Source organism: Schistocerca gregaria, chromosome X (assembly GCF_023897955.1).
Source record: "Schistocerca gregaria isolate iqSchGreg1 chromosome X, iqSchGreg1.2, whole genome shotgun sequence".
NCBI classification, from domain to species: Eukaryota; Metazoa; Arthropoda; class Insecta; order Orthoptera; family Acrididae; genus Schistocerca; species Schistocerca gregaria.
In genome coordinates, this window is record NC_064931.1 from 53922208 (window position 1) to 53944820 (window position 22613).

At 38.3% G+C, this 22613-nt stretch overlaps 1 protein-coding gene across 2 annotated transcripts in view; it reads right to left on the bottom strand.

Moving 5' to 3' along the window:
* LOC126298879 (TBC1 domain family member 22B) overlaps positions 1 to 22613 on the bottom strand; it is a 157116-nt gene that overhangs the window by 59924 nt on the left and 74579 nt on the right. For both annotated transcript variants that reach the window (XM_049990405.1, XM_049990404.1), the window contains exon 6: positions 13127 to 13266. In XM_049990405.1, coding sequence (XP_049846362.1) covers positions 13127 to 13266 — 140 coding nt within the window. The remainder of the gene's footprint in view (positions 1 to 13126; positions 13267 to 22613) is intronic.

The following is a 22613-nucleotide window of genomic DNA, read 5'->3' on the forward strand; positions in this document are numbered from 1 at the left end:
TACTGTAAAAACAATGCATACAGTATGATCATTCCAGACCAATACATATTATAGTGTGTGCAGATGTTTTTTAGTTAATATGTTGTTTAACACTGTGTAAAAAACATCTTTTTATATTGCTGTAGATGTCTTTTAGTTCTTAAATCTTTTAATTTTTTATAATTAATGTCTTTTTATATTTTTTGCAATAAATATTAGATTTTTCGGATAATCCGACTTTTTTTTTCCTTCTGACCATGGTCCCGGTCCCGAAGACGGCGGATTAGAGGGGTTCTACTGTAATGCACTAAAAGTTTGACACTTTGGGGAACAATACATAAAATAGAGATTATGGTGTAGATGGCAATAATGGTACAGATAAGCGTACCAGATTTGACGGACATCTACAGCCCTCCAGACTAAAATACTGTTCCTAATGAGAGGCTGCAGCCTCTCCACTAGCTGCTGGGATAAAAGTCTAAATCAGGCGTGGCTCGTGGTTTCCATACCGAGGAAGGCTGAAACATTTATCGACCAGAACTAACCTAGACCTCAGGCTATACTACACCTCGTTGGTGCAGGAGGGAGTAGAGGGCAGGGGCACAATATTGCACTCTAGCCAAAAGATTACAATTTTATCTTGCTTCTCTTTCAGTCAACTAATAAATAACACCAAAATTCTTTTTGTTTCATAACCAACTCTTAAATAACACCAAAAGATAACTTCAAGATACAATCTATAGGTAGTATATTTATCCACTAGCACATTTCCCAACACTTTTATCACAACAAACTGTACTAAAAGATACATTTTGGAGAGATATTTAATATTGTGTATGTTAGCTTTTCTGTGTTCTCAATTCTAAACCTGAAACATTTAATGCTTTGTGTGTGTTCAATCTGTAACACTTACGAGTTCGCGCAACAATAGAGTGATGTTTCCATGAGATCACAAGTCTTGTGCTGCGATTGTGATTTTTGGGTGAATAAATAAATAACACATCATGATGGAATCAAGCAGTGACATAGGAAAAAATCTTCATGGGCCCATATTTTCCAGCACATTCACACAATGGAACAAGCTCTCTTAAGAGAAAGAGGGCTCTTATGTGTATATAACGTCTAATATCACAGAACATACTTATATTAAATTAATAAGAAAGTCTCAAGATATTCTAAAAAACATAGAGGTGAATAAAAAAATTGGAGGGCAGTAGTAGGCAAACTCATGAACTTTAACTATGTATCTCCATGGTCTCGACTATATCCACTACACTACCTTGCTCTCTCAAGTTTAAGTGCCTTATATTGCGTAATGCCCTAGCTACTGATGTGTCTAACGGATATTTATTTACAATTAATCATTCCAAGAACAAAGTGTTTTTGATACACCTTCAATGTGACATTACCTTGTAATGAAATATTTCCCTAACACTCTAGTCATAATATCAAAACAACAAAAAGTCTTTGAGCACTAATATGAAATTTCCCATCATCATCTTACAACAAATGGTATCAATAATGATGCCTTTTTGGGAGAGCGTCAACATGCTAGAGCTTTGAAGCAACATTTATTCCTAGGACATAAAACTTATAATATAAAGCCACAGACAAAACCCACCAAATACGGGCCTCAGCCAAGCGTAATAAAGCGTCTCCCTAGTTCTGCCTGTGACATTTACATGGCATAGACGTGACAAAGGGCAGCTACGCTGAAGCGACTGAGCCTTCAAGAGGACCATGAGAGCTGTACTTTGTAGAAGCCGTTCTCCCAAAGCTCTGCTACATGCAGCTTGACTAGCATTTAAAGGCACAGCCTTAACTAATGTGTGTTCGAAATATATCAGCCAATGTCAACAGTTTCAAAAACTGTTGAATGTAATTGGGTAAATTCATGAGAGATATTCAAAAGTTTCTTTATAATTTAAATTCATAATCCATTATTGAGGGATGTATTTAAATATATATTTTGGGGCAGCTCAGTCTTAGAGCCTGTAACTATCAGCCGTGCCTGATACAGACGATTGACTTATCTGGCCTTGTAATATTAAGCAATAGTGGCTTCCTATGTTGGTAATGCGGACAGCTGGAAGCAAGGGGAAACTACAGTCATGATTTGAAACTTCCTGGTAGATTAAAATTGTAGGCTGGACCAGGACTTCTACATCTATATCCACTTCACGGGTGAGCCGCTCACGATGCAGACCAGTGAAAGCCTTGCTTAAAGACTTGGCCAAATGGAACACAGCCTGGTGACACGTCTCGGGCCATGGCAGATGGCCAGTGTTTACAAGACAAGGGATGCCACACAGGCAAGAGCCTGGCTGTTGCTGTATCAGCTGTCACTGTGGAAGCAGCTGATACCTCATTAGCACCTTGCATGTGTAGCACGGTACAGTGCTGCCTCCTATGCTGCTGCAGCACAGCAGTCAAATGTGAACATTATTTACGGCCTACATCTGCGCTAAACATTGATCCAGTGCAAACACTTTTAGTAGGCAACAATGCCACTAAAACTACCGACTGCCCATGAAATGTGTTGACTTCAGCATCGGCAGCACGTTCCACTGAACAAACAAGTTCACTGTTGTCAGTTTGTACATGGAGTTCTATGTTAGTTGTTTCTTAATTTCATGCAAGTGTCTCCGAGTGTCGAGTTTATGCACAAAATGTCTGGCTTTAAGAAGATGGAAATTAAATGTTGAATGTCATCAATTCCAGCAAAAATGGACTCTTCACTATGTACATCAATCAACCTGTTTGCTCATAGTGTAGTGAATCATCTGTAGTGAAAAAATATAACATGAAAAGGCACTTTTCTAAAAAAACACACTGCTCAACAACAGCTTACAGGGCAACTGTGGAAAGACAAAATTAAGTTATTAATTTCCAATTTGGACAAGCAACTTCAAATGTTTGCCAAACTGAGGGCATAGTGCGAAAATTTGTTTATCTCTAGTTTTATAGTGAGCAGAAACATTGTGAAGTCAATAAAGCCTTTGTCTGAAGGCAAATTCATGATGCAGATGTACTAAGTCCTGGTAAGAAAAAGTGTTGGAACGAATATGTTTCTCACAATGAGCAGTGGTTCAATGAACTGAGATGATGATTGGTGACAGTAAAAAGTTTGTGTGATGGTGCTGCACTTTCGAAGCATTTTCCATTGCTTTGGACGAGAGCACTGATTTGTCACACGCGGCTCAATTAGCGATTTTTGTTCGTGGTGTACATGTGGACTTCAAAATAATGAAAGAATTATTAGCATTACAGCCATTAAAAGGAACCACTACCGTTTAAGATGTTTTTCATGAAGTTGAAAAAATCATTGAAACCTTCAACCTGCAGTGGAGTCAACTCACTGGAGTTTGTTCTAATGAAGCACTTGCAATGGTCGGTTCACAAAAAAGTTTTATTGGCATATTAAATGAAAAATCTTCTGAACTAAATATTGACAAAGAAAGTTAAACAATTCTTCACTGCATTATTCACCAACAAAATTTGTGTGCTAAATCAATAAAAATGAAACAGGTAATGGATGTGGCTACCACAGCATCAATTTCATTAAGTCTCATGCACTAAATCACCACCAATTCAAGCAGTATTTGGACAATCTGTGCTCCGAACATGAAGATTTAGCTTACCATTGTGAAGTGAGATGGCTGAGTAAGGCCACAACGCTAAAATGTTTTTATTATTTTCAACAAGAAATAGCTGATTTTATGGCTATCAAAGGGAAACCACTGGCTGAAATGAATGATCCCCAATGGATCTGTGATTTAGTATTTCTGGTTGACATCTCAGCTCATTTAAAGGACTTAAATTACAAACTCCAGAAACAAGGGCATTTAATTCATGAACTATACAGCCATCTGAAAGCTTTCCAGACAAGATGCACTTGTGGGAAATGCAAATGAGAGCTGAAAAATGTTACCACTTTCCTACAGTGTCAACTCACAAAAATATTGATTATGTTACTTATGCTGATGAGCTGAAATCATTATTAGTTCAGTTTACCACACGGTTTTCTGATTTCAGGAATGCAGACAGCATGTTTGCTACATTTGCTAACCCAATAACATGTGATGAAGAAAAGGCCCCTGAAATCTTTCAAATGGAACCTATTCAACTCCAGGAAGATCTGTCTTTAAATTCGAAGTAGTAAACCTAGTTGAATTTTGTAAAACTTATTTGACCAAAGCGATCCTTTGCAAGAAGGAAAATTTGTCTTTTGCAAGTGCACAGAAGTGTGAACAACTTTTTCTCTAATGAAGACAAATAAATGATGCAACACACGTACAAAGTTAACAGACGACAACTTGGAAAATACCTAAAGACTCAGTATCAGTGACATAAATCTAGATATCAACAATCTTGTATTAAAAATTCAAACTCAGAGCTCACATTATTCTGTAGTTGAATATTTCTTTAAATCAATGAACTACTGTAAATACATTTATTAAGTGTAACTTTTCAGCTTTCATAATGCCTGATAGCAACATTTGTGTGATCAGCAAATTGGATTTTGACAATGTCGCCACGTTTCTCATTGGTTTCTGTGCAATTACATGAACTTTAGAAGTTTTATTTTGGGGTATGAGTTGTTATGATGAATTGTAAGGAACCAAGATGCTGAGTTAAAGTATGGTGCAAAAATAAATATAACCATCTGAAGATGGGGTGCCGTGTATTGTCACTGTCATGGATAACAAAATTCCACCTTATTCTCTGGGCAAGCTGCTGTCAAGCCAAGTGAGTTTCCTTTTGGCTGTGAGACCGTTTTCTGGATTTCACTTTGTATGATAATGTGCATGTTCTCTTGAAAACCTTAGGGATGAGTCAATGAGTCCAAATATGTTATCTGCAAACCTGCATATCACCAAATGTCTTTGAACTTGTATATTACACGTGCTGCTATCGCGTCACGTGAGTTCTGTCTTTTTCTTGTTTTATTGACTGTACAGGCTTAAAGCCTCTGCTGTCATTTCTGTGAGCAGTTTTGTACTTTTTGTGCAGTGTAAACAACATACGATTTGTGCGTACCATTAACAATGATACAAATTTCACACCGAAGTCAGGAGGCCCTCACAAGTTCCACACTATTGTCAATACATCAATATAATGCCGGCCTGAGGGCAAGTGTTATTTTATTGTTAAAGCTAGAAATATCGAGGAACAGTACTGATGCCACCCAAAATATTCAGTATTACCAACGTGTACCGAGTTTGTGAGTACAATTATCAGTCTGACAAACTGACATTCAGTTCAAAAGCTTGCAGTTCTTTCTCATATAAACAATTAGTAACTAATTCTCTTGTCTGCTGTGGACACGTTAGAACATTGCAGCTGTTGAAATTGTGGGTAATTTATAGTAAATTAGCTGCAACCAGTTACTTTATTTTTCCATGACAACATTTTAAGATGCCTGGCACCCCGTCTTCAAATAATTTCATTTATTTACATGTCATGAGCACAGTTTCTTTACTAATGGTGTTGCAGAATTTTCCAAAGGAAGTTTTATGCCAGCTATTGCAATAAGTCATAGGTAAAGACACATTGTTTATGACAGGCAAATAAATGAAAATGTGAAGATTGGACAAATATAAACCTACTTGTTTTCGAGTCATAATTTGTTGGGTTGGCTTGTTGGGAAAGGGATGTCATTCATATCAGCCCGTTATCCCATTAACATTGACATCACAGACCCATTAGTTTTGACTTTATGTGTTACAAGAACTGCTGTCACGTCATGTGACAAGGCAGCCCCAAGCAAAAATATGTATGTGAAGCCAGCCCGCAGGTCATCAAAGGTTGCCCGTGACTAATCTACATCTACATACATACCCTGCAAGCCACCATATGCACTCACCAATAGTGCAAGGGAAAAAACAACTGTCTATATGCCGCCTCATTAGGGCATCCCGTCTCTGAATTGCTTCAATGTCTTCCTTTAATCAGAGCTGGTGCAGATACCACACACACTAACAATACTCAACAATGGGTCACAAGAGTGTCCTATACGTGGTCTACTACAGTCCTTATATGCTCACTCCATTTCATACTGCTTAGCAACATTACACCTAGATATTTAACCAATGTGACTGTGTCAAGCAGCACACTACTAATGCTGTATGCTAACATTATAGGTGTCTTTTTCCTACTCACCTGCATTAACTTACATGTTTCTGTATTTAGAGCTAGCCAACATAGAGAAAGAAAAATATTACACTAACAGGCTGTTGGGAAAGGAATGAAAGGGGAAGCTGGGCAGAGCACAATTTTATAATTGCTAACACCCATTTTAAGAACTATTAAAGAAGGTTCAATATTTATTTATTGTTCCGTGGGACCAAATTAAGGAGAAATCTCCATGGTCATGGAACAAGTCAATACATGAATTTATAACACGATAGTAGAAACAGATAAAATATTCAGGCGACAAGTCGTAAGTTTAAATAAAGAAAATCAACAATGTAACACTGGAATTTGCTTAATTTTTTAGCCCTTCCAGGAACTCCCAGACAGAATAGAAGAAGTGAGCCATGAGGAAACTCTTCAGTTTAGACTTAAAAGACTTTGAGCTACTGCTAAGATTTTTGAGTTCTTGTGGTAGCTTATTGCAAAATGGATGCAGCAAAATACTGCACTCCTTTCTGCAAAAGAGTCAAGAAAGTGCATTCCACATACAGATTTGATTTCTGCCTAATATTAACTGAGTGAAAGCTGCTAACTCTTGGGAATAGGATAATATTGCTAACAACAAACGACATTAAAGAAAATACTGTGAGGTCAATGTCAGAATTCTCAGACTATTGAATAGGGGTCGACAAGAGGTTCTTGAACTTACACCACATATAGCTCGAATAGCCCGTTTTTGAGCCAAAAATACCCTTTTTGAATCAGAAGAATTACCCCAAAAAATAATACCATACGACATAAGTGTATGAAAATATGCGAAGTAGACGACTTTTCGTGTTGAACTGTCACTTATTTTATATATTGTTCTAATGGTAAATAAAGCAGCATTTAGTTTCTGAAAAAGATCCTGGACATGGGCTTTCCACAACAGCTTACTATCAATCCGAACACCTAGGAACTGGAACTGTTCCATCTCACTTATAATATGCCCATTCTGTCTGATCAAAATATTGGTTCTTGTTGAATTGTGAGTTAGAAACGGTAAAAAAAAAATGAGTCTTACTGTGATTTAGCATCAAATTGTTTTCCACAAGTCACGAACTTATTTCATGAACTACATTATTTGATACTGTTTCAATACTACACACAAGATCCTTCACTACCAAGCTGGTGTCAAAGCGAACAGAAATATTTTTGAATCAGCTGTAATACTAGAAGGCAATCATTTATATAAATAAGAAACAGCAGTGGCCCTAGCACCGACCCTTGGGAACGGCCCACTTAACAGTGCCCCATTGCGACTGAACATTACTACCACTCTCAATATTGTGGAAAATTACCTTCTACTTTCTGTTCTTAAAGTAAGAGGCGAACCAATTGTAAGCTACTCCCCTTACTTTATAGTGGTCCAACTTCTGCAGTAATATTTTGTTGTCAACACAGTAAAAAGCCTTCGTTAAATCAAAGAAAACACCTAGCGTTCGCAACCTTTTATTTAATCCATCCAAAACCTCACAGAGAAAAGAGAATATAGCATTTTCAGTTGTTAAACCATATCTAAAACCAAACTGTACATTTGACAGCAAATTATGTGAATTTAAATGCTCCAGTAACATTGTATATACAACCTTCTCGATAACTTCAGCAAACACCAATGGCATGGAAATAGGTCTAAAGTTGTCAACATTATCCTGGTCTCCCTTTTTATAAAGTGGCTTCACTACAGAGTACTTTAATCGGTCAGGAAACCGACCACTCCTAAAGGAAAAGTTACAGTTATGGCTAAGTACTGGGCTAACATACACAGAACAATACTTCAGTATTCTGCTAGATACCCCTTTATATCCATGAGAGTTCTTGGTCTTTATTGATTTAATTATTAAGTCAATCTCCCTCTTGTCAGTATCATGGAGGAGCATTTCAGGTATCAGTCTCGGAACACTTTTTTCTAAGAGCGCTATATGATTCCCTGTTGGGACTAGGTTTCTATTTAGTTCACCTGCTATATTCAGAAGGTGATTATTAAATACTGTACATATATGCGACTTATCAGTAACACGGACATTCCCACTACGCACTGATTCTACATCCTCGACCTGTCTCTGCAGACCAGCCACTTCCTTTATGACTGACCATATGGTTTTAATTTTATCCTGAGACTTAGCTATTCTATCTGCATACCACTTACTTTTTGCCTTCCTAATAACATTTTTAAGCACCTTACAATACTGTTTGTAATTGCTGCTGCATTTAGATTTTGTCTGTTTCTAACGTTTTTATATAATTGTTCTACAAGATATTCTTATCCCTCTTGTCAGCCACCCAGGATGCCTGTTTGTGCTAGTACCCTGTTTTGAACGTTCTAACGGAAAGCAACTTTCAAAGAGCACGAGAAAAGTCTTGAGAAAAGCATTATATTTACCGTCTACTGTATCAGCGCTATAAACATCTTGCCACTCTTGTTCCTTGATAAGGTTAAAAAGGTCTCTACAGCAACTGGATCAGCTTTCCTACACAGTTGATAACTATATTTAACATGCGTTGCAGCACAAAAATCTTTTAGAGTTAAAATTTGTGCATCATGATCTGAAAGGCCATTCACCTTTTTGCTCATATGAGTAATGAACAAAAATGTTGTCTATGGTTGTTCTACTGTTCCCTTCCACTCTCTTTGGAAAGAATACGGTTTGCATAAGATTATATGAATTAAGGAGGTCTACCAGCATCCAGTCCCTTGCACAATCACTTATACAATTAATACTGAAGTCACCACATATGACTAACTTTTTGTATTTCCTATAAAGTGAACCAAGAACCTCCTCTAGCTTTAGCAAAAATGTTGTGAAATCGGCGTCTGGGGATCTATAAATAACAACAGTTAGAAGTTTAGCTCCATTAAGTTTAACCACACCTGCACAACATTCAAACACCTTTTCAGTGCAGTACTTTGAAACATCAACTGACTCAAATGGGATGCCGTTTTTCACATACATGGCTACTCCCCCACACCGCAAAGAGCTCCTAGAAAAGCTGCCAGCCAACCTGTATCCTGGTAAAGGAAACCTCTGAATTGTCTCCTTATTTAAGAAGTGTTCAGATACACCAACAATTTCAGAGTCAACATCTATAAGCAGTTCACTAACTTTATCTCTAATACCTTGTATATTTTGATGAAATATACTAATTCCCTCATTACTCGGATACCTAGGCGTTGTCAAAAGTGGTTCCTTTGTTAGACAGACTTCCCTTAAGCAGGAATACCTATCAGCTGACTTCAATCTAAAAAAGGTGCAGCTCTAACACCTGCTACTGCAGGAATTTTCCCATGAGTGATCCCACCACCCCCACCTATGCTGTCACCTATAAGCTTTGCCAACCTCCCCTTCCCATACCTCTTGAGGTGCAGGCCATGTCTAGTGAAACCCCTCCTACTGATAGACTCCACCGACACCAATGAAATGTCACCCATGCTTTCTGTCATCAGCGCACCCCCAAGTCTCATGTTATTACACCTGTATTAAGATGAAGCCGATCGTGACGCTGAAACAGTTCCACGAAATGCACATTTGTGTTGCCAGTCTGAGTGGCTATCTTTTCCAGGTCACCATGTATGTCATACTCCCCATCCCTATCAATACTATTACCAGACCTACCCACAATCAGTACCTGATCCTCTTTAGTAAAATCCCTACACAACCCCCCCTATGTTAACACTCACCTGAGCCAATCCTACATTAGGCTTCACAATGCTGGTGAGCTGGTACTCACTCCCCAACACTTCCTGCAGCTGCTGCCCTACACCTCTGCCATGAGAACTACCTAACAGCAGAACCTTCTTCTTCCTCTTCGACTTTGCAACTGTCCTAGCCACCATAACTGTTGAGGTCTGCTGCATACTTCCTACATCTACAGCTACTAGAGATTCCTCTCCACTAGATTCTGATATGTGGAAGAGACCTGGAGGTACTGGTGGGTTTGCACATATATTACATACTGGTATGACAGATATTTCAAAATTGGATTTTAAACTGCTAAACACTTACACAGGTGAACTCAGACCTTCATTTATTGGGTATGAACGGCAGAAATTTCAGAAAAGCAGGAAACTGAGAAGATGAGACCTTGATTAATTGAAGAAACTACTGGTTGTTGAGAGTTTCAAAGAGAGAATTAGGTGACTACTGACAAAAACAAGGCAAACGAATACAGCATAAGATGAATGGGCAGCTTTGGGACATTAAATAGTGAAGGCAACAAAGAACTGAATAGACGAAAAATAAGACACAGTAGAAATCCTTGAACAACATACAAGATACTGAATTTTATTGATGAAAGGTGACAGGAATAAAATCTATAACTTGTTCAGAGTCCTGATTGCGGTTATAAGGACCAAAGGATGTGATAGGGAAGCAGCGATTGACAAGGGAGTGAGAAAGGGTTGTTGCCTATCCCCAATGTTATTCAATATATAACCTGAGCAAGTAGTGATGAAAATTACAAAAAAAAAATTGAATAGAAATTAAAGTTAAGGGAGAAGAAATAAAAATTTGATGGTTTGCCGATGACATCATATTTCTTTTGGAAATGGCTAATGGCTTGGGGCATCAGTTGAATGGAATTGATGATATCTTGAAAAGAGATAAAATGAACACAAACAAAAGTAAAATGAAGACAATGAAACGTAGTGAAATTGAATCAGGTGCTGCTAGGGAAATTAGATTAGGAAATAAGAGACTAAAAGTAGTAGTGGAGTTTTGCTATTTGAACAGTAAAATAATTATGACGGTCCAACTACAGAGGATACAAAATGCAGATGAGTAATAGCAAGAAAAACCAACATATTTGTTAACTTCGAATAGGAATCTGCCAGGAAGTCTTTTCTGGAATCTAATGTGTAGAGGAGGCACTAAAGAACATGAAAGGAGGAAAGGCAGTGGGGTTGGATGACCTAAATGTCGAAATAGTGAGAGCAGCACAGGAGGTGGCCTAGTAGACTTATGAGAGTCGAAAGGAAATGAAAACTCAAGAAAAGTGGAAGAAGGGAATAACACCGTACCTGTCTTCAAAAACGGAAGCCAAAAGTATATAAAAAAAAATTATAGAGACATTAGCCTTAGATGCCACTGTTCAATTTTTTTTTATATAAAATACTGGACTGATGAATCTGGAGAATAGTAGAGAAGCAACTAAGAGAGAAACAGTGTGACTTCTTCTGGTTGTGGTCTTCAGTCCAGACTGGTTTGATGCAGCTCTCCATGCTACTCTATCCTGTGCAAGCAGCAAGGGGGGGGGGGGGAGCAGGGGGGGAGGGGGGGGAGGGGAGGGGGGAAGATCCATAATTGAACTCATATTTGCAGTGAGACATCTGCAAGAATGTAGTGTCTGACAGTGATCTGGGTTACCTAGCCAGCCAGCCAGCCAACCAAAGTACAGATATGGAGAGCAGGTCAGAGTATCGGGCATTATACTCCGCCACAACCACGGACATATCACATGGACCTGTTGTGAGTGTGGTGGTGGTGGTGGTGGTGGTGGTGGTGGTGGTGGTGGTAGTAGTAGTAGTAGTAGTAGTAGTAAATACCGCGGACCAACTTGCATGTCTGTCTCGCTAGTTCCTTGATGCCTTTCATATGCACAATCAATTACTATAGTGACTGGCCTTGCCTGTGCTGCATTTTGATCTAGATTGCTCCCTGGACTGTTTGCGCACACTTACGATGACGCTCGCTACACTCTGGACTTTGTTTATGACTAGTTTTTCACTTCGTGAACTACGCCATCATCGATCTCATGGACTGCTTGTTTGTTCGACCGGCCACCATGTTGCCACCAGTCTGATCATAAATTGCATTTTATCAATGAAGAGCAGGATAGAAAAAGGAACAGCACAAAGGTCTCTTGGAATCAGAGAAAGCATATGAATTTGCTTTCAGAAGTAAAGTTGGGGAGACACAAGAAAGGAAAGGGGTAGAGAAGCAGAGTTCTGAGGATAGAAGAACTGTGCCAGGGAAGTTTACAATGCATGAGAATGGGAGGAGAGAGAACAGGATGGCTGAAGCAGAGAACTGGTCTGAAGCAAATAAAGAAGGTTATATACTAGATATATTAAATAGCAATAATGACATATACTGCAGGAACTTGGATCATGAAGGCAAGGGAGGAAAAAAGGAAGGTGGACACAAGTTAAATTTAGTTTGTGGGATGACAGGTTGGAAGGGAGAGGAAAATTTTGCAAAAATTATAATGCAAAAAATAGTGTGAAATTGTTGGTTTTTAGTAATATCACATGAATTTGACAAGTGTTACAAAATATTGTGAAATCAGTGATTTTTTTAAATATTGTGAAAACTGTCATTTTTCCATGAAAAAAGTTATGAATCTGAGGGGGAAAAAAACATCTAAGTTGGCAAATAAAACAGTGAAATTGCATAAAAATAACAGCAAAATTTGCTAAGAATTAACACTGAAATTGATTAAAAAATAGTCCTGAATTTGGTCATAAAATAAAATGACTTTTTCCTTGCTCTACAGGTAGGTGTAACAAAAAATGGAAATGCTGATAAATGAAAGTGTTAAAGGGATAATACACAATGAATACCTGTTTGTAGGAAAACAGTATTGGTATGTGCAGATAATTTTAGGGCAGAGGAAGCATAGGAAGATACACAAGACAGACATGGAAGGCAATAGACCAGGCAAAGACCAAGAGAGAAATGGTTAAAAGAGAAAGAAGAAACCATTCAGAAAAAGGAAGACTGCACTAGAGCAATGACAGAGGTGGTTGGAAGGCATGAGTAGATGGAGAGGCTTGTGTTCCAAGCAGACCTTGCCAGTGGCAGGAACCTGCAAGATGATGATGATGATGATAAATGGATATTAGAAAAATAGGGAAAACATTTTACGGTAATTTTATTTTTATTAATCCGAGATAAGTACGTCCTGGAATAACATCATTCAAAATACTGAACAAATTAATATTATCAGTAGTTTATATCCTTTAAATGGTACTTACAGATAGGAGGCGCCACGTGATTGGTCTCACTTTTACTGGAATGCCAGACCAACTAAGGTGTCTGAGGTCCTCTAAATTCAAAAGAGAACTTTCCAGTAATGGTTGAAACCTTTCTAACTTACTTCCTTCTGAATCTGAGCCTGTAAAACAACCGAATAATAAGGCAAATACAAACTGAGTAAGAAAACAAACTGCTGAAGAGGTAGCACTGAAAAATAAATTGTTTTCATACACTTTTTGTAACACCAATTTGATGAAAATTTGGTTACTCTTAATTACTACAGAAAAGACAAATTTAATTTCAGTTGCAAGTCGTTTAGTTTCATAAGTTATTCTGTTTCTTTCTATCAACAACCTCCAAATTTATTTTTAAATTATATTACAATCTCAAAACACTTACTTTTGGAATAAACAACTTCAGAAAGTTTCTTTCACACACTCATTATCCACAGACAAAATTAAAAACACACAATATTTCACAACCACCAAAAGCATGTTATGTATGTCAATACTTTTGCATTAATATCCACAAATTTTACAGGAGAGTTTTAATTATGTGAAGGCTGAATTACAGTCTAGTGATGTATCTGTACACAACAAGCATAACTTGAACCAATGCTATATTCTTCATGAAAAAATTATTTTACACACAGGATACATTTCGAACAAATTACTATTCCATTTGAACACTATAGTTCCACTCCGACCTGCAATTTAGAAGTCAGCTATTAATTTTCTTCTAGTTCTTTCTACTGAGAAAGAGACTTAGCTGCAATAGATGGACAGATGGAGTAGCAAACATGTGTCAGACAAAGAGAGACAGACAGAGATGGATACAGGAGGTGACACTTTTAATTTTCCAATTTTTAATTAGGGACCAAGTAACACATTTTGATAAGAGATACAAAATTACAGGCTTGATGGTTCCAAAATGGGGTAACTGACTGAAAATTATAATAAGTCAAACTTCAGTAAGAGACACAAAATAATGGGTTGGACGGTTCCAAAATTAGGGAAGTGGCACAGAGGGGGGACGAAAAACATACAAAATTCATTTTATTTCCTCCTGTAACACTTAGATAGAAACAAGAAACTCTGCTTATAGGATATACATAATTGATTGGATAAGGAAGGCCAATTATATGACTTTAAATCTGATTGTAGTATAAAAACATCCAATGAAAATATGATATACTATCACACTGTGGCTGGTTTTCCAAAAAGAGGGAAATGTACACAAAGCAAGGCACACAACAATAGCCCACCATGCATCAGTAATTGAAAGTAACCACTCCACAGATGATTAATACACATCATTAAATAAATGCAAAGAGTTGTACGGGGGGGGGGGGAGGGGGGGGGGAGGGGGGGGAAGGAATGGAAATTTACTTCAGTATGTATTACTATAGCCTGACTTGATAGTTGACACTTCGCCTGTTGAAGGTATCTTCTTCCAAAAAGTGTACTCAACGCCACGCATGAACTATTCACCATTGCCAAACTGCCACAGCAAACTTCCAATCCCTTGTCTGTTTTTTTTTTTTTTCTTCTTCTTCTTGTTGTGTTTGGATCCCAAATCCTGGGTACTTCTCTTTTGTTTCACATGTCATCACAAACAATAAACACACACAAAACAACAGTGATAAAATAATGCACATTTCGTACACACCACTAGGCAAAGACTACTGGATTCTTTCAAACAAGATGCAATTCAGCTCCACATCATCACAGAGATTGGCTTACAGTAGGTAAACTTCATACGAAATGAGGTAAACCGAACTTTTTGAAGGCACCAAATGATTACTGCAACTTGTGCTACACATAACCACTTATAACAACATAACCCAAAAGTCTTCTGTAGCATAGTTGTAATGTAACAGTTTGAGAAGCAAAATGTGGTGGGTTCAAATCCCTTCTGGTGACAATTTTTAAATTTTTTAAGTCTTCATCAAGAATACTCTAATATTATTTTCAATTAAATGGTTTCAGTGTATTTTTTATCTTTAATCTTTTGTTGCATCATTTTCATCATCGTATTGACTTTTTTATTTGCTGTTATTTTTCTTTCTATCTTTTCTTTTCATTTGGAATCTGTCGGTGTCAAGTATAATCTGCAAATGGTTTCCAACAAGGACTGCTCATCGCTCGGTATTGCACCAACTTGTGCAGCAAAAGCAATATGTTACATTTCACTTTTCATGCCGAAACAGTTTCTTTTTTTTTTTTTTTTCCATGTATGTCAGCTTTAAATGCTGTGAGCAAAGTGAGAGTCATTAATGGTTCTTCTGCAGGATCCTGACCATTATGTTCTCAGATACACTGGATATCAAGGAGTTGTGATTATCTTAAAAAATGAGTGTAAGTTCAGGACTACAAAACGTGTTTTCTGCTACAGTTCAACCATTGGACATTTAAAATCAGTTGTGGATAGAGCATCTCATGTTCCCACCATACCTGATGGCAGCAACCTCCAACATCGCTCTGCGATACACAAACAGCATTTCAGCACCTGTGAAGTGATCTGCTGTGTTGGTAAGTCACCTTTAACTGAATGGTGGCCGATGTGGCAACACTGCACTGCCAAACGACAGTTGTCAACTATCAAGTAATTTTAAACAGACTATAATTACAGTTAATACCAGTTACACGGTATTTCCTTTATCATCACGTATTTCTTTTAAGTGAAGCTACTTGTAACAAGACTGAGTCTGCACACATTTAGATGGTTATCATCAATCACCTCTTAAACATCATATGTAAACATATTGGACAAAAAATTAGTTACCCCAGGAGACATCATGCCAGCACCATATAAAACCATCTATAACCTTGATAATTGCCTTAATTCCGCATGGTCAAGGACTCAAGTTTTTCCAGGTATGTAATGTCCAGCTGAAGCCACTCATTGATTATAATAAGGGCCAGTCAAACAAACACAAGGCAAATGTAAAATTTATACTATAATTTTACTGACCAGTTTTTTACCTGGTTACACATGTTGTACATAGGTTGGTGTTAAGTGTTTGTCTTACATTCCAAGATTTGTTTGATGACATAAGTATTATCTTCTTCACATATCCACGTCATATTTCACTGCATTCGATATAGGGTATCTGGATAGAGCACATATATTTTTGTGTTTTGTGGTTGTTGACCGCTTTGTCTGGATAGGGTTTTTTCATCTTTGATATTACTGGTAACTTATCATATGATTTATGGATACTATATGTTGTGTGTTGTAGTAGCTACTACAAACAGCATAGTGAACGCATTATTGTGGCCAAGATAGACACAAAGCCCACGCCTACTACAGTAGTACAAGTTTATATGCCAACTAGCTCTGCAGATGATGAAGAAATTATGAAATGTATGATGAGATAAAAGAAATTATTCAGGTAGTGAAGGGAGAGGAAAATTTAATAGTCATGGGTGACGAATTCGTCAGTAGGTAAAGGGAGAGAAGGAAACATAGTGAATGAATATGGATTGGGGCTAAGAAATGAAAGAGGAAGCTGTCTGGTAGAATTTTGCACAGAGCACAACATAATCATAGCTAACACTTGGTTTAAGAATCATAAAAGAAGGTTGTATACACCGAAGAATCCTGGAGAAACTAAAAGGTATCAGATAGATTATATAATGGTAAGACAGAGATTTAGGAATCAGGTTTTAAATTGAAGGACATTTCCAGGGGCAGATGTGGACTCTGACCACAATATATTGGTTATGACCTGTAGATTAAAACTGAAGAAACTGCAAAAAGGTGGGAATTTAAGGACATGGGATCTGGATAAGCTGAAAGAACCAGAGGTTGTACAGAGTTTCAAGTAGAGCATAAGGGAACAATTGACAGCAATGGGGTGAAGAAAAACAGTAGAAGAAGAATGGGTAGCTCTGAGGGATGAAGTAGTGAAGGCAGCAGAGGATAAAGTAGGTAAAAAGACGAGGGCTGCTAGAAATCCTTGGGTAACAGGAGAAATATTGAATTTAATTGATGAAAGGAGAAAATATAAAAATGCAGTAAATGAAGCAGGCAAAAAGGAATACAAACGTCTCAAAAATGAGATCAACAGGAAGAGCAAAATGGCTAAGCAGCGATGGCTAGAGGACAAATTTAAGGATGTAGAAGCTTATCTCACTAGGGATAAGATAGATACTGCCTACAGGAAAATTAAAGAGACCTTTGGAGAGAAGAGAACCACTTGTATGAACACCAAGAGCTCAGATGGAAACCCAGTTCTAAGCAAAGAAGGGAAGGCAGAAAGGTGGAAGGAGTATATAGAGGGTTTATACAACGGCGATGTACTTGAGGACAATATTATGGAAATGGAAGAGGATGTAGATGAAGACGAAATGGGAGATAAGATACTGCGTGAAGAGTTTGACAGAGCACTGAAAGACCTGAGTCGCAACAAGGCCCCCGGAGTAGACAACATTCCATTAGAACTACTGACCGCCTTGGGAGAGCCAATCATGACAAAACTCTACCAGCTGATGAGCAAGAAGTATGAAACAGGTGAAATACCCTCAGACTTCAAGAAGAATATAATAATTACAATCCCAAAGAAAGCAGGTGCTGACAGATGTGAAAATTACCAAACTATCAGTTTAATAAGTCACAGCTGCAAAATACTAACGCGAATTCTTTACAGACGAATGGAAAAACTGGTAGATGTGGACCTCGGAGAGAATCAGTTAGGATTCCGTAGATATGTTGATACACGTGAGGCAATGCTGACATTAAGACTTATCTTAGAAGAAAGATTAAGGAAAGGCAAACCTACGTTTCTAGCATTTGTAGACATGGAGAAAGCTTTTGACAATGTTGACTGGAATACTCTCTTTCAAATTCTGAAGGTGGCAGGGGTAAAATACAGGGAGCAAAAGGCTATTTACAATTTGTACAGAAACCCGATAGCAGTCATAAGAGTCGAGGGGCATGAAAGGGAAGCAGTGGTTGGGAAAGGAATGAGACAGGGTTGTAGCCTCCCCCCGATGTTATTCAATATGTATACTGAGCAAGTAGTAAAGGTAACAAAATAAAAATTCGGAGTAGGTATTAAAATTCATGGAGAAGTAGTAAAAACTTTGAGGTTCGCCGATGACATTGTAATTCTGTCAGAGACAGCAATGGACTTGGAAGAGCAGTTGAACGGAATGGACAGTGTCTTGAAAGGAGGATATAAGATGAACATCAACAAAAGCAAAACGAGGATAATGGAATGTAGTCAAATTAAATCGGGTGATGCTGAGGAAATTAGATTAGGAAATGAGACACTTAAAGTAGTAAAGGAGTTTTGCTATTTGGGGAGCAAAATAACTGATGATGATCGAAGTAGAGAGGATATACAATGTAGACTGGCAATGGCAAGGAAAGCGTTTCTGAAGAAGAAAAATTTAACATCGAATATAGATTTATGTATCAGGAAGTCGTTTCTGAAAGTATTTGTATGGAGTGTAGCCATGAATGGAAGTGAAACATGGACAATAACTAGTTTGGACAAGAAGAGAATAGAAGCTTTAGAAATGTGGTGCTACAGAAGAATGCTGAAGATAGGGTGGATAGATCACGTAACTAATGAGGAGGTATTGAATAGGATTGGGGAGAAGAGAAGTTTGTGGCACAACTTGACTAGAAGAAGGGATCGGTTGGTAGGACATGTTCTGAGGCATCAAGGGATCAACAATTTAGTATTGGAGGGCAGCGTGGAGGGTAAAAATCGTAGAGGGAGACCAAGAGATGAATATGCCAAGCAGATTCAGAAGGATGTAGGTTGCAGTAGGTACTGGGAGATGAAGAAGCTTGCACAGGGCAGAGTAGCATGGAGAGCTGCATCAAAACAGTCTCAGGACTGAAGACAACAACAACAACAACAACAAACAACAACAAACAACAACAACAACAACAACAATGTTATGTGAACATACATTATTAATTTCTGACGTCTACATGATTTAGATGGTACTTCTCATTTGATTTTTGTTTAATGGCAGTACACGATACATGGATGCATTCACACACAATGTTCTTCGGCTTGATAGTATCTTAGGGGGATTTTTCATAAATTCTGTAGATGTTACGACGGAGGTGCTTATCTACATTTGGTCTTTTGACATTTTTTGGACACTCATTTTATACATATGATTTAAGACTGCTCCACTATGGTTTCCACCTCAATATTTTATAATTGTGATGTGACATATGAATATATTTATATTGTCATTTTAATTATGTATATAAAATAGAAAGAAACTTCCACATGGGAAAAATATATTAAAAACAAAGATTCCAAGACTTACCAAGCGGGAAAGCGCCGGTAGACAGGCACAATAAATAAAACACACACACACAGAATTTCTAGCTTTCGCAACCAACGGCTGCTTCTTTAGGCGCGCACGCGCCCATACACACACACACACACACACACACACACACACACACACACACACACACACACACACACACAAGCAAACATTTGTAAAGGCAAAGAGTTCGGGCAGAGATGTCAGTCGGGGCGGAAGTACAGAGTCAAAGAAATTATTGAAAGACAGGTGAGGTATGAGCGGCGGCAACTTGAAATTAGCGGAGGTTGAGGCCTGGCGGATATCGAGAAGAGAGGATGTACGGAAGGGCAAGTTCCCATCTCTGGAGTTCGGATAGGTTGGTGTAGGTGGGAAGTATCCAGATAACCCGGACGGTGTAACACTGTGCCAAGATGTGCTGGCCGTGCACCAAGGCATGTTTAGCCACAGGGTGATCCTCATTACCAACAAACACTGTCTGCCTGTGTCCATTCATGGGAATGGACAGTTTGTTGCTGGTCATTCCCACATAGAAAGCGTCAAAGTGTAGGCAGGTCAGTTGGTAAATCACGTGGGTGCTTTCACACGTGGCTGTGCCTTTGATTGTGTACACCTTCTGGGTTACTGGACTGGAGTAGGTGGTGGTGGGAGGGTGCATAGGACAGGTTTTACATCGGGGGCGGTTGCAAGGATAGGAGCCAGAGGGTAGGGAAGATGGTTTGGGGATTTCATAGGGATGAACCAAGAGGTTATGAAGGTTAGGTGGACGGCAGAAAGACTCTCTTGGTGGAGTGGGGAGGATTTCATTATTTCTTTCCGCTCCCGGGATTGGAATGACTCCTTACCCTCTCCCTTAACACCCACATCCTTTCGTCTTTCCCTCTTTCCTGAAGAAGCAGTCGTCGGTTGCGAAAGCTTGAAATTCTGTGTGTGTGTTTGTGTGTTTTATTTATTGTGCCTGTCTACCGGTGCTTTCCTGCTTGGTAAGTCTTGGAATCTTTTTTTTAAATATATATTGTCATTTTGATAGTTTTACCTATAGTGACTTAGATTTTGTTGACACTGTCCTTTTGCAAATGCTACTTGCATGTAACTGTATATATGCTGTTCGTTCTGAATATTATTTTGAGTTTTGTACATTCTATGTATGGTATGACATAGGTGGTTTTCTCTATTTGGTTTTTTGACATGTTCTTGGACATTCAAGTTTTTGCAAATGACAAAAGATATGCCCATACACAGTTTACACCTCTGCATTTCATAATTTCAATGTGACATGTAGACATATTTATACTGCCATTTTTATTGATTTACCTACACTGACACTCAGATACCATTGATGCTGTCCATGCAAAGACTACTTGCACACGCAGATTAATATTTATTTGGTTTATTTATTTCTGATGTTGTTGTTGTTGTTGTTGTTTCTTTCATAAATCTATAATTTTGTACTGTTATTTTTGTAGTTTACTTCATTATTTTGCAGTTTACTGTATCACCTAACTTACCACTTTTTAATCATTTTATTAATAAATAGTACATTTGTACAATGTATAGAGTGGAAATTCATCATGGTATACTACATATAATTCTATTTTAGGAACATGACAATGGATGTGTGTGTTGGTTTGTATCAAATTATTACTGTACATTCACAAACATAGTATATCCTTGACTTCTATTCTGTTTATAAACAAAAAAAAAAAAAAGGTTCAAATGACTCTGAGCACTATGAGACTTAATATCTGTGGTCATCAGTTCCCTAGAACTTAGAACTACTTAAAGCTAACTAACCTAAGGACATCACACACATTCATGCCCGAGGCAGGATATGAACCTGCGACCATAGCGGTCACGCGGTTCCAGACTGAAGCTCCTAGAACTGCACGGCCACACCGGCCGGTGTTTATAAACAGTCTTTGTATTTGCATGGTTGGTAAGTTGTTGATGCTATCATTATTGTTTATGCATACATGCTTGAAGATAGTGAACTGAGTCACTGAAACTGGTTAATAATAAAATAACATAAAACTTATATCTGCAGCTGTTTCATTTTTTTTTTTTTGTTTTTTCATAAGTGAACTGCCAAAGTCCTCCAGACCATCAGTCACAAGGATGGCCATGCAAAAACCAGATGTAAAGGAGGTAAGTTAACTGTTAATTATTTCAGAAATAATCCCAATAACTTTTGATACATTTATCCCACTGTGAAACAAGATGGTCAATACCTTCATAGAAACACACACTCACGCCCCCCCCCCCCCCCGTTTTTTTAAGGGGGGGGGGGGGGGGGGGGAAGAGGAAGAAGAAGAAGAAGAAGAAGAAGAAGAAGAAGAGACACCATGAAGGAATTATCCGAATGGGACAGAAATCGGTAGATGTAATGTACATGTACAAACACATGATTTCAGAAAAACTGGATAGTTTATTCAAGAGAAAGAACTTCACACATTCAGCACGTCAGTAATACATTGGTCCCAAACTCTAGCCTTCTAGTAAGCAGTTATTCAGTTTGGCATTGACTGATAGAGTTGTTGGAAGTCGTCCTGATATCATGCCAAATTCTATCCAACTGGTGTGTTAGAAAATCAAAATCCTGACATGGTTCAAGGGCCCTGCACACAATACTCCAAAAATTCTCTATTGGGAATTGGGAAGGGATCTGGCAACCTTTCTGGCCAAGGTAGGGTTTGGCAAGAATGAAGACAAACAGCAGAAACTCTGGCCGTGTGCAGGCAGGCGCATTATCTTGCTTAAATGCAAGCCCAAGATAGCTTGACATCAGGGACAACAAAACGTAGTATAGAATATCATCTACATACCAGTGTGCTGTAAGGGTGTTGCAGATGAAAACCAAAGGGGTGCTGCTGTGAAAATAAATGGCACCTCAGACCATCACTCCTGGTTGTCAGGCCATATGGCAGGCTACAGTCAAGTCAGTATCCCATCGTTGAATGAGGCATCTACAGAAATGTCTCGGGCTTGGTTTCTCATTTACTGGAGTAGAGTTGTCTTCAGTGATGAGTCTCATTCCGAACTGAGCTTCAACGATCAGCTACAATGTGTGTCTAGTTGCCCTCGACAGAGGTGAGATACCAACCTGACTATCACCCAATATATGGCTTCACAACCAGGAGTGATGTTCTGGGGTGCCATTTCTTTTCCTAACAGACTGCTTTTGGTT